This window comes from Muscardinus avellanarius, assembly GCF_963383645.1.
Source record: "Muscardinus avellanarius genome assembly, chromosome: 15".
In the NCBI taxonomy this organism is placed as follows: Eukaryota; Metazoa; Chordata; class Mammalia; order Rodentia; family Gliridae; genus Muscardinus; species Muscardinus avellanarius.
The window spans coordinates 84,312,203-84,326,240 of NC_137801.1; the positions used below are offsets into that span (position 1 = coordinate 84,312,203).

The window sequence follows — 14,038 nt, forward strand, 5'->3', positions numbered from 1 at the left end:
GGGGGGGGGGTCCCCAGGGGAAGCTGATTCACCACCAGGAAACGCCACGCTGCACACCCTCAACTAAAGGCCACTGGCCCCTGAGGTGTTCAGGTGCTGGTAACAAGTGTCACACCAGAGACTGTTTTCAAGACACCATCGCTAGACACAGGAACACACAGGGCCTCAGCAATGTCTTTCTTGAGGATCTGTGTAGAAGAGGTGGAGGCGGGTGAGGTAGACAGGATGGGAAGGATAGAACTCAGGCCTGCTGGGCTTGTTGGGTTCTAGCATTCTATCTTTATACTATCCCAGATGTCTAGCATCTTAAGGAGGAGGACATGCTGCAGGTGTGGCGGATGAGTAGAAACGTTAACCAGAGGCAGACCTGGGAGGCTGAGACAGGAAGATTGCAGGTTCAAGGCCAGCCTTGGCAACCTACTGAGACGTTTTCAAAACTAAAAAAAAAAAAAAAAAAAAAAATATCAAAGGGCTAGGGGTGTAACCTTGGCGGGAGAATGGCCCTGGTTCTATCCGCAGTACAGAAAGAAGAGAAGGGAAGGGAAGAGAGAAGAGAACAAGGAAAGAGAAGTCAAGAGAAGAGAAGAAAAGAGAAGAGAAGAGAAGAGAAGAGAAGAGAAGAGAAGAGAAGAGAAGAGAAGAGAAGGAAGGGAAGGGAAGGGAAGGGAAGGGAAAAAGCTAATTAGTTTCACAAACAGAAAGAAGACGTAATGAAAGAAACCGTGGACATGGACCAAGCAAGATCTATCTCACAGTGCTTCTTTGCTGAAGACCGGTAACGGTAGAGAAGGCTCTGTAAGTCAACAAAGACAGTCAGGAGCCTTGGGAGACATTCCCAAGCAATACTTTATTTCCAGCCACTGACAGTTACCAACATTGTTTTCTCTTTCTCGGTACTCTTGACAGTTAAGCTAATAAAATTAAATTTAAAAAGAAGTGGTTATTTAACTATGCTCCAAACATAAATAAAATAAGAAGCCGGGAGTGGTGGCGCACGCTTGTAATCCCAGCGTTCAGGAGGCTGAGGCAGGAGGATCGCGGTTCGCGGACAGCCTCGGCTACTTGGTGAGGCCCTCTGCAACTCAGTGAGACCCTGTTTCAAAATAAAGACTAAAAAGTAGGGCTGGGGGTGGAGCTCGGAGGTCGAATGCCCCTGGGTTCCACCCCAGTACAAAAAGAAATAGTAAAATAAGGTTTTCACCGGTAACCTCAGAATCTCTTACCCAAAGTTACTACACTAGGTAAGACAAAATTTAAAAAAACTCCTATCTCTGCAACAATTCACCTAGACACCAACAACAGCGGAGAGGAGAGGATGCCACAGAGTGGGCAACACTAAAGCAATGAAAAAACTAGACTAACCCTTCTTGTGGCAACACAGATGGACTTCACGAACATAATGGTAAGTTAAAGAAGTGCCACGTGGCTATGTTCACACCACAATACAAACACTGGCAAAAATGGTCTCCAGTGATGGAGACGGGTTATTCCTGCGCGGAGGGTACAGTGGCTGGCTGCAAGGGGCTCGGAGGGCCGGCAATGTCCTCTCTCTTGGTCTAGCTGTCCAGTTTTTAAAAATGTATTAATTTTATGTGTGTACTTTTCAGCATGTCTTGTTTTTATATATTCTTAACACATTAATGGTACACACCAAGAGTTGTGGCATTTCCACACACACAGATCATGCTGACTGTATCCAACTTGTGCACTTTTCTGTATGAATGTTAAACTTCAATTAAAAAAAAGCTCTAACGTATAAAATCTGCAAGAGCTAGCGAAGACTACAAACGTGAGGCGCTTCTCTAAGCCGGGCAGCTCGCAAACAACGCGGCCGGCTTCTTCCCCTTCCCAGCTCCAGAGCAGTGTGGAAAGGAGGGAGGGAAAGCCTCAGAGGCTGGGGAAACCAGAATAAGAGAAGCCGCTCAAGGTTCCTGCAGTCCGTGAAAGCCCCCGACACATGGGCTCCGAGTCCCCGGGACGCCACCGGGACCCCACGCACCGGGGGAGAAGGAAGCTGAGCCGGGAGAATTTTTTTTTTTTTCACCCTGCCATGGTTTTATGTTAAGTAATTCTGGTGGTTCTAAAGATCATTTAAAATCCCTTAACACAAAGCCGGGCACGGTAGCGCACACTTGCAATCCCAGTACTTGGGAGGCTGAGACAGGAAGATCACAGGTTCACGGCCGGCCTCAGCTACTTAGTGAGGCCCTCTGCAACTTAGTGAGACCCTGTTTCAAAAAACAGCATTAACAATTAGGGGTGGGGGTGTGGCTCGGAGGTAGAATGCCCCTGGGTTCAAGCCCCAGCACCAATAAATAAATAAATAAATCCCCAAACACAAACTAAGTTACATATATAAAGCCCAAGGTTCAATGAGACAATTACAAATGTATCAAAGTAAACAGAACACTAAATTTGGGGGCAGGATTACAGCCATAGTATAACAAGAGCACTGCTTCTAAGGCCACCTATGGATTAATGGAATACCCACCATTTACAGATGTGGAAGCTAAAATCACAATTACCTGGAGGGCCCCCAATCTTGGTTTACACCAAACCCCCTCAAGTCAGGCCTCTTATCGATGGGGTCAGGCGTGGTGCTTCATGCTTGCAATCCCAGTGCTCGGGAGGCTGAGATAGGAGGATCGCAGCCAACCTTGGCAATGTAGCGGGGTTCTAAGCAACCTAGTTAGACCCTGTTTCCAGAGAGAGAGAGGAGAGAGAGAGAGAGGAGAGAGAGAGAGAGAGAGAGAGAGAGAGAGAGAGAGAGAGAGAGAGAGAATATGAATGAGAATCAGTCAAGCTGGGGGTGTAGCGTGGAGGTAGAATGTCCCTATATTCAATCCCTAATACCAAAAAAATAAATAAACAAAATAGGGCTGGGGGTGTAACTTGGGGGCAGAATGCCCCTGGGCTCAATCTTTAGCAACATAAAAAAATGAAAAATAATAATTATTAATTGATTAAATTGAGCTAGAGATGTAGCTCAGAGTTATAATACCCCTGGGTTCAATCTCCTGTACTAAAACAAAACAAACAAATAAAAAAAGAAAACAGTCGGGGCATGGTGGCACACACTTGTAATCCCAGCATTCGGGAGGCGGAGGTAGGAGGATCTGGGTTCGCAGCCAGCCTCAGCTACTACTTAGTGAGGCCCTTTGCAATTCAGTGAGACTGTTTCAAAATAAAAAACAGGGCTGGGGGTGTAACTCGGAGGTGGAGTGCCCCTGGGTTCCATCTCTAGTACTGCAGAAAGAGAAAGAGAAAGAGAAAGAGAGAAAGAGAGAAAGAGAGAAAGAGAGAAAGAAAGAAAGAAAGAACGGACGGACAGACGGAAGGAGGGAGGGAGGAGGGGAGGAAAGGAAAGGAAGGAAGGAAGAAAGAAAGGAAGGAAGGAACGAACGAACAAGAGTAGAGGACAGCGGGTAGGGCAGGACTAAGCTGCAGGGAGGGCTGTAACCACAGGGGCTGAAGAAGCCTTGGCCGCAGGAGCCTGGGGGTTGGGATAGTCTGGGGCCTTGAAGCATCTTCGGCAAACGTGGCATTTTAGTATCTTTAATGAGAAGTGAGCAAGGAAAACCACATCTACCATGTAAATCTTAATTCTGACAAAGCCCACGGGGATAGGAATCACTCCATTTTATGGCTAGGGACACTCTGGACTCTAAGAAAAGATACAATCCTGTCTTGGAGTAAAAGCCAGAACATGGCTATTAAACAATGAGCCCAACTTTCTAGGAGACTCATAAACTATAAATTCACCTTGAAAAGTATTTATGGGCCCCAAATTTGTACCCACAGGAAAGAGGAAAAGGTTAAAAACATTTTTATTAGTTCAGTGACAAGTTGAAAAACATTTTAAAACCCAGAAATGTACTTGCTCTTTCTAATCATTAATAGTTTTCCATCCTAGAGGATTGAAATTAAACTATGGAAGTAAATAAAAATATACCTTATTATTAGTTATTATTAATGTTAACATTTCTGATTAATTTTGATATCTAATTATAAAAAGTAATCATAACTCTAGTCTTCTCTGCAACAATTATTATCCATTATAACTCTCAGGGCCAAAGAAAGCAATATTACATATCTATTATATGCTTGTTTCCAAGTGCCCAGAATTAATATCATCACCAAATACAGAATGTCCTGTTTATTACATAAAAACTTGTGCACCTAATGCTGGGTGAACATACAAATGGCCAACAAATATATGAAAAAATTGTTCCACATCTTTAGAAATTGGAAATACAAATCAAAACTACCCTGAGATGTCATCTCACTCCAAGCAGAATAGGTATTATCAAGAATACAAATGATAATAATTGCTGGTGAGTACGTATGGGGAAAGGAACCTCTTATACACTACTGGTGGGATTATAAATTAGTACAACTACTACGGAAATTAATACAATGGTTTCTCAAAGGAAAAAGAATGAAACCACCATACAACCCAGCTATGTCACTATTTTCTATTTTACAAAAGAATTAAACTCAGCATCCTACAGCAGCACACGCATACCCATGTTATAGCAGCGTCATTCACAAAGTCCAGGTGATGGGACTAGCCTAAGTGTCTGGCAACAGATGAATAAATACAAAAATGTGGTGTATATGCACACACATCGTTTTATCGGCCATGAAATAGAACAAATTATGTCATTTGTAGGAAAATGCCTAGAACTAGAAAGCATCGTGTTACGGCGGACTCTGAAAGCCAAGTGTCATATGTTTTCCCTCATATGTGGAGATAAAGAGAAAACCAGGAATGGGGGAGGGGCACGAAACTAAAAGGGGGCAGGAAACTGGAGGAAGGGGCCCGGGGGAGGGAGGAGGGGAGGGGAGGGGCAGAGGAGTCAAACTGCCCTGACTATGCTCCCTGCAAGTGGGAATGCCGCCATGAATCTCACCATTTTATGTGTCAACGTAATGCACCAATAATATATTCTCCAAAAAGTAAAAGATTAAGTGAGGACACGGAAGTGGAGGGAGGTATACCCTGTCCTCCCTACCCCCCAAAGAAGACAGCTGAACAGGTCCCAAGACTCACGTAGAGTGCACCTGGGACCCCGGCAGGATCCTATGGAGGTCGGGAGAGGGTGCCCTGGGCTACCTGTCATTCTAGCAGCCAGTACTAAGGGTGGGACCTGCGGCTCTGACGGCTGCTGAGACGCAATCAGACCAATCACAGAACAGCAGGCCACGCGGTCCACAGAGATCTCCCTCGCCCTCTTTACTGTTTCGCAGTCTAGACAAGGACGGCACATCCCTGACCCTGCGCTCCCTCCAACTCCACGTTGGTACCATTGTTCAGCTTCCCGGGGCCCTGCCATCGCTGGAGTGCACTGGTCTCTTCTGCCAGGGCACAAACTCCCTGAACAGGAAGGCGTCCTGCCACCCTGGACCCAAGCACGGTGGGCACCGGGGCTGCCCTAGTGCTCAAAGCCTCTGGCACGGCTCTTACCTGTCCAACCCAGGGACGGGGTACTGGATTTTCACTTAGCTGTTTTAGGCAAGACCAGGTTTTTACAGTCTTTACTCCACATCTGCACATAGCTCGGTGCGTAAAATCTGCCAACTGGCGCCCTGCTCCTAATAGGCATCGCGCCTGACATTTTCCTGTCTCCCAGAGAACCAGCCAGAACAACCGATCCCAATATTTTCATCTTAAGAGTAAGAGCGAGTCTGCTTTGACTGATCTACTAATAACAAACTGAAGAAAGTTGAAAATTGGTCCAGATCAAACCAGCTTACTCAACAGGCCTCCTGAGAACCTGTAAACTGGGAATCAAAACCGGGTTTTCAACCCTGCAGTGGCTAAAGAGGGTGTGGTACGGGCTGTTTCACTTGCAGGTAGGAGGGTGGCCTCTTTTCCCGAGGTTCCACAAAGAGAAGGTTTCGTCAACCCTGAGGTCTCTGCCCCAAGTTTCAGACGCAGTAGTCTGGGATGGAATCTGAGACGCTGCACTGCTCACACACTGCCAGGATTTGATGCCACCGCACAATTTAAGAATTCACTGCTCACACGCCATCCTCTGCCAGAGGAGCTGAGTTGCTGGGGGCAGGGGATGGCCACCGGGCTGCCAGAAGGCTCAGCAGAGAGCCGCTCTCCCTCTCAGAGCCGCCAGGCCACTGTGAACTCCATCTCCACTTGTCATTTGAACATACACAGCGTCTGTCTTTTCTCTCTGTATTAACCCAAGAGTGTGAAGTTTTAAGCAAGTTTTTTACTTGCCCCAAGTAAAAAGCACAAACATGGACAGTGAAAATTTCATGACAGTATTTGGTTATAAGGGTGTCCACCATCCAGGTATTCTAGCCCAAGCTTTTAAAAATTATTTTTCGAGCCAGGCGTGGTGGCATACGCTTGTAATCCCAGCGTTCGGGAGGCTGAGACAGGAGGATCACAGTTCTAAGACAGCCTCAGCTACTCAGTGAGGCCCTTTGCAACTCAAAGTAAAGAATAAAAAATAGGGCTGATGTAGCTTGGATGTAGAATGCACTTGGGTTCAATTCCCAGTACCGGAAAAAAAAAAAAAAACAAAGCTCAAAGTGTTTATAAATCAAGTGTTGTGCTGGTAATTGCTCTCACATCAATAAACACAACACACGCACAAAATTTTAACAACTGTTAAATCTAAATGGGGTAGGTAGAAGGTGGTTCTTTTTTTGACAGTTCTGCCAAGAACAGACATTTTCAGTTGAGGGGTAGCCAGGCGTGGTGGCCAACGCCTTTAATTCCAGTACTTGGGAGGCTGAGACAGAAGTATTGCAGGTTTAAGGGCAGCCTCGGCAATGTAATGAGACTGTTCCAAAATGAAAACTTAAAAGTGCTGGTGGTACAGCTCAGAGGTAGAACGCTCATGGGTTCAATCCTCAGTACCACCAAAGAGAAAAAAAGTTGAAGAATTATTATTGAAATATACAATAAAATTATGTCCTCAGAGACAAGCCTTACTCAAAGAGCGTAAGGTTCACTCGCCCCCAAGTGAACAATCATTGATCTAGCTAATTCACCTTTTTTCCCTTATGCAGTATTAACTGCTAGTGATGGGATAGCTCAAAACTGCAAAGAACAAATGATTGGCCCCTTAGGTGTATCAGTCCCTTAAGTGTAATCCAAGAATGACATTACGACCCGAGAATTGAAATGAAGAGCCTGTCAAGAATTTAAACTACCAACTTACGGACCCCTCCAGACACATCAATGTTCAGTGATTGGCCTTGGTTCTAAGGCATGCAGGGAAAACAGCACAGTGACGCGGCCTAACTCGTCGAAATTAAACCGCGGAATCCAGATGAGATCCCTAGCTTATAAAGCAGCAACCCGCCTGCTTTGTTCTGTTGCATGTACATCAGGAATGACACTGTACTCCAGCTACACAGGATGCCACCCTTGGAGAACATGGGGTGAAGGTTATGTGGGGCTTCCCTATATTTTTTTTTTTTTGGCCAATTTCTATGAATGTGTAACTGGTTTAAAATAAAAAGTACGTTACATATCTGCGGTACTAGTATCATCCAGTTTGTACACACCCTTAGCATGCTCCTTAAACCCGTCCCCAACCAATCAGATAGAAGACACGTTTCCCCTGGAGAGAGGAAGCCTGGAGAAGGTATTCCAGGAAGGCATCTCAGCTCTTAGCTCCTCAAGTTCCAAAGCTTACATTTATAATGGTACCCACAGCCGGGCATGGTGGCGCACGCCTGGAATCCCAGTACTCGGGAGGCAGAGACAGAAGGATTGCAGGTTCTAGGACAGCCTCAGCAAGCAGTGAGACTCTCATCAACCTAGCGAGACCCTGTTTCAAATGGGGGCGTAGCTCAACGGCAGAGTGCCCCTGGGTTCAATCCTCAGTACCACACCCCCACGCACAAAATGGTACTCACAAGTCTACCAGTAAATTAAGTCAAGGAACGTGTTAATAAATTTTCAAAAAACATAGTTCCAGTGACACCATTTTCAAATGCAGCAACAGCGAGATGTGGCCTGGTGGGAATGGAAAGAAACTTTTTTTTTTTTTTTTTTGGTGGTACTAGAGATGGAACCCAGGGGCATTCTACCTCAGGAGCTACACCCCCAGCCCTATTTTTTATTCTTTATTTTGAAACAGTGCCTCATTAAGTGGTGGAGGGCCTAAGTAGCTGAGGCTGGCCTCAAACCTGGATCCTCCTTTCTAGCTGAACAAGTACTGGGATCCCAAGCGTGCACCACCACACCCAGCATGGAGGAAGACTTCCATGAGGAAGGTACCGCTGGCCGTTCAGGTCCTACAGGCAGTTCACGAGTACCTCGACTACTGTACTTAAATTACAATAAGTTAGAATTTGCTGCCCCTCGACCACTCTTGAAAATAATCTTATAATGACATTTAACTGAAAAACATCTACACTTCCACTGAGCTGTAGGTAGGACTGAATCACAGTGTAGCAGAGCAGCCCATATCACAATTTGTTAAGAGGATCTTTCCGTCATTCAACCAAGCAACACTGGTTTTTCACTTTAAACATCTCTGTTATCGTCTTTGACAAAGAAATGAGAGCAGTCACCTCATAAAATGTCACATCTTCAAATATTTGTATGATGCTCTGTTCAAAATTGTCTCGTGGCCTAAAGACGATGTTTTCTAACTCTTGCGCACAGATATGCACAGGGGAGACTCCTGTGCTGTTAGAGACCGGCAGACAGCAGGGCAGCAGAGAACTTGCCGGTCTGCTCGGTAGCACAATGACACCCGCTTAGCCATGCTCGCCCTCACAGACCCTAGGTTTGGGAAAATTATGGCTTGATTTAAAGATACTGCAAATTGCGAAGGCTGCTGGCTAATGCTTCCTACAGTCTGTAAAATAAGACGTTGGTTTCCGTTCACAATTAGGCAAATCAGAAGAAACTATGCAAGCATAAAGTAATATTTCAGGGGAAAAAAAGCTTAAAATAAGGTGGTTTTGGCTATTTATAATCCATGGCTATTAAAAAAAAAAAAAAAAAAAAAAAAAAAAACCTGAGCATGAGCTTTTGCCCAGCGCGCGCTCACACGGGCGTTTTCTGTCTGGGTTCTCCTCTTTCCCATCTGAAGCTGCACAGTAAATCCTCATACGACCATTTCAAGAACTATTTTTTGCTACTAAATTTTGCCAACAATCTGCTCAGCATTCTAACAGATGTTTCTGTTTTCCAACCTCTGGGAACTTGACTGGATCCGTTTTTGTTCCTCCGTGTTAAAAATAAAATTAAAAAATAGCACAAACGTGGCTTAATACTCTAGAGAAAATTCCCCCACCCCTCACCCTCCCTATTATTCATGTGACCTCCATGGTTCCTTCTCAAATCTTTCCTTTTCCATTACAGAAGATGTTTCCAATTATGGTCCACTGTGTTGCCAAAAACTATCATTCAGATTGTTGTTGTTTTGTTTTGTTTTGTTTTGTTTTTTTTTAAAGCAAATGCTACCGACTCTTTGTTCTTAGGGAACATTTGCAACAAGTCAACTCATCTCCTTCTGGACCTATGAGCCAGCAAGGTCACACATGGCCAACTGTTCCAGTGATGAGATTCTCCAAACAAAACCATACTCTTACACTGTTGGGGAGAGAAGGGAAGATTCCCTTAAAAAGGCACGTGACCCAGCCTTACCTCAGTGACATCCATAACTTTGATGGCCGCCAGCTGACCGGTTTTAACATGTCGCCCCTGAAAAATAGAGAAAAGACTGGTCAGCACCAACATTCTCAAGTCATTTTAGCAAAGCAGTTAAACTCTCCAACGAAACACCTTTCTCCTGGGCTTTTCTCTTATTAACCTAAAGTGATAATGAAATCGTCCTGTGCTCTCCAATAGAAAATAGCTGTAATACAAATGGACCCCACTTAACACACAGTCAGAACAAATGGATTTTGATAAAGTATCAATTCCTTCTTTCTTTAAGAGGCTTAATTTATATATCATCATATTCAAGCAACTTGAAGGTGATTTTCTGCACAGCAGGTGAACCACCCTTTTAACATTCCACATTAAAAAATGACTACAGCATGCCGGGCATGGTGGCGCACGTTTGTAATCCCCCGCCCTTGGGAGGCGGAGAGAGGAGGATCGCGCAGGTTTGGAGACAGACCCTGTTTCCAAATAAAAATATAAAATAGGTCTGGAGTGTAGCCCGGAGGTCCAGTACCACCCAAAAAAAAAAAAAAAAAAAAGACTACCGCCACCCTAGATATTTATTTTTATTTTTATGTCAAAACGGGATGGCTATAATTTTTCCCCAGTGAACTCCAGGTACTCACTACTTTGCAGGAGTTATACTGTGTGTTCTTTGGAGTTTTCCTGCAGTCCCAGTGTAGACAGTTTGAAGAATGATGATCCAAAATAAAGATAATACACAAAAAGACTGGGGGAGGGACAGAGGGTAAGTTTTCTTACAGTTATATTTTAATTCCTGGCCTAGGACCTGACGCTTTGTAACCCACTTACATCGCCAGGTATTTCAAACGACCCTGCTGCCGCTCTGGACTGACATGAGTCTCGGCTGCTCTAGCTGTTCTCTGCGATACCATGCTGGCTGTTGGTAAGGAAGGGACCAAGAGCCGCCCGGGTACCTGACTAGGACCCACTCCCGGGCTCAGTAGAAGTGGTTCTTTTCTAACAAATGTAGAAGGAAAAACAAAAAGAACATTCCCAGACTTTCCCAGAGCCTATCCCTCTTATGGCCTCGTGGTGAAAATAATTAATGAATTTGTAACTCCAAACCTGAGGAAAACCCTCCGTTGGATTCTGGAGAGCTCCTGCCGGACGTTGAGTCACCACCTGGACAAGTGTCCTTGTGAAAGTGATGCTGTACGACACTAAGGTGCCATCGCCGGGCAGGCCTGGGCTGGCGTGCCTCCAGCTGCCCCTGACATGGCGGGGCAATAGTGGCTGCCACGTAGGGGTGTTGTGTACAGCAACCCAGGTGCACAGAACAGTCGATAGGGATGTCGTGTACAGCAACCCAGGTGCACAGAACAGTCGATAGGGGTGTCGTGTACAGCAACCCGGGTGCACAGAACAGTCGATAGGGGTGTCGTGTACAGCAACCCGGGTGCACAGAACAGTCGATAGGGGTGTCGTGTACAGCAACCCGGGTGCACAGAACAGTCGAGCGCAACTCAGGAATGAAATATGGCTGGGCCTGGATTTCCTCAACTCATGACAGTTATCAGGCAGCTCCAATGACGATGGCAACACAATCGTGAGGCCGAGGAAGGAACCGGGAGACTTAAGAGGCTACCGCATTCAACAGCCCTCTGGTATCCTCCACGGAAAGATGCAAACACCATCGCCTCGGCAACAGTCAGCCCTCAAACCTCTTAGTCTTCCCACAGTCGGTTTATTTCCAAATTACTAAAGCGGTGTTTCTCATTGACACAAACCACATGATGGGACAGAATGTCAGGCAAGTTGCCCTGGTTTCCCTCGTTCCAAATAGGTAGGAATGTAGGGCTGCAGATGTGTTAGCTAAAGAGCAGCGGGGAGGGGCAGGATCAACAAGGTAACACTTGAGATCCCCGTAGGTCAAAAGCCCCACGGGCCGATGCCAGTCCTCGCCAGATGTCCACTGGGTGGTATCTTCCTTTTCTCCCTTTATGTTCTCCAAAGACGTTAACAAGGAGACTTGAGTAACCCAAAAATGATGAGTTCCCTCTATATGTGTACTCGGGACCACACGTGCGTCTTCAAGACTCAGCAGTTTGACCGTGGCATAAAAGCTGAGCCTTCTGAATTTACTGAAGCACTGGCTTAATATGTAGCACAAGTTTCCCTTACTACATGACGAAAAGTCAGGACCTCATAACCAATCAACTCTTTCTGTGGCAGAAGACAGATCAGGCAAAGGTGTTAGTCTCCATTAACACACACTAGGTCCCCAAACTGGGACCATTTTCAATTTAAACTCAAATCAGGAAATCTCAGGATTCTGCTCCCTCCTTTCTAAGAAACAAAACAAAGTACTATTAAAATAATTTTTTTAAAAGGATGAATGAATGTGGGATTCAGCTAGCCAGGTATTTCCTTGGGAAAGTCGCCTAACTTTCCCAAGCTTCCTAAGACTGCTACAAGACCCAGTGCGCCAGGCGCCTGGTGCCCTGTCGGACTAGACAAGGTGCTGAGAGTATGGGTACACCCAGCCCTTGGGCCCCCGCACACAACAGGGGCTTCGGCTCTGCTCCCACCAGAGGCCCACAGCATTCCCTTTTTCTCCAGAATTAGGATCGTAAGTACCTCAAAAACCTTGTCAATTTAGGATTATTTCTAACTTTTGAAAGGCACAGCCAAGAACGGAGGTAGTAGGCTGCTTAAAGTAGCATACTATTCAAATTATTGAGGGGAAAAAAAGGGCAACACAATCTCCATTTGAAACTCCATTTGAAACTAATAGTTATCATTTTTCTGCTGAGATGAGCCACCTTTGTGTAAAGGAACCAAAATGCCCTGCAAAATATCGCAAGAAAAACAATTAAAGCTGGGACTGAATGGATTGAGCGTTAGTATGCACATAATTATCAGCTAGAAGGGCTGCAACCAAGAGATTTCTAAAGGAGAGAGATGTGCCTGTGATTTGCTCAATACTGCCCCAAAGAGAACATATTAAATCCCCCACCCCCGGTGGGCTCCGAGCTCCGGCTCGCACAACCTGGGTGACCCATCCATGAGGGTAGGCCTACAAACCCTTCTCCTGGCATCCCTCAGCCGTAACAAACAACCTGCAGTAATGCCAGTCTGGAGCACTTTCAAAGAAAAAAAATATACACAAACAGACTTCAATGTGCTTGGGACATATGGATACAGGAAAAAGCAGTATTCGCCAGAGTCTGAAACTATTCCTCTATTATATCGGCCCCCGTGACCTCCATAGCGCAGCTCCCCGCACATGAACAAGGTAGCCACACTCTGTCACCTAACCCAGATCTAACGTGTCACATCGCTGAAACACCTAACTTGTTCAGATTTTGAACTTAACAGGACCATTCTTCCTCATGTGTCATCCATTCTGAGATACAAGAGAAAATGATTTTTCATTACTAAATGCACATACCTAGGCTCCGCTTATGAGCACTACCCTTTTGACCTATTACCTGCAGACAGGATGCCCATCCGGGGCTGTAAAATGCCAGATGGCAGGAATGAAAGATTCCTGGTTTGCTGGTGTGGCACCAAGTAAACGTTAATGCGTTTATAAGACATTTAATAACAGAAAGTCCCAAAATACTGTTCGCATATATTTTCTCAGTAGAACCTAGGAAAATTCTAGGAGGGCAATAAATCATGCCATTAACCTATTCTACAGACGAGGAACTTTGACTGAATTTGATTATCAAATTATGTGTCTGAGGTACAAGGGCAGCAGGATCCCCTTTTTTCAAAGAATCACATAAAACGCAAGAGATGGACGCCCACTGATTCTGCCAACTTGTCAAACTGCTATCAAAATGTTTGGGTTTTTAAAGAAACGGCTTAAATTATTTCCACTCTGCTTTCAGAGGGAGACATAGCAAGATTTGAAATTAAAGTGTTGACTCCATCAGTATCATTCCGTGAAAGTCTGACTGCCTCGCAGTAACCAGAATCACCCCTCTCAGTACAGTAACCTTGGTGGCTCTGGGTACATTTTAGTTTTTTAATTTTAAGAAAATGAATGTTTCTTTTTTAAGAAAACGGTTCTTGGCAGAGTTCCAAGATGAGAAAACTGGCCTATTTTTTAACTCTCTTTAGTTTTTCTAACCCAGTAAAAATTGCTACCTCCTACTTGCAAATATGCGATATGTTTGTAACACACACTCCAGGAAAAATCACCCCACGAGGATTTCAAATGCGGGGCACTGTGGCAGCCTGTCTAGCTGGCCAAGAAGGAAGCTTTTAAATCCCAAAGAGAAAAACACAGCAACGTTCTCACCTCCCCAAATCCTCTACTATCACCTAGTATTAAGTACTAGTATTAAGTACCTAGTCCATGTTGCATAATCTTTAAGCCCCAGAACTCCATTAAAATGATGGCTAAGC

The 14,038-nt window shown here is 45.1% G+C and overlaps 1 protein-coding gene across 1 annotated transcript in view; it reads right to left on the reverse strand.

Moving 5' to 3' along the window:
* MAP4K4 (mitogen-activated protein kinase kinase kinase kinase 4) overlaps nt 1-14,038 on the reverse strand; it is a gene marked incomplete at both ends in the record, with an annotated part of 175,091 nt that overhangs the window by 77,828 nt on the left and 83,225 nt on the right. The window contains 1 exon segment of the mRNA XM_080711647.1: nt 9,638-9,694. Within this exon segment, the coding sequence (XP_080567773.1) occupies nt 9,638-9,694 (57 nt within the window).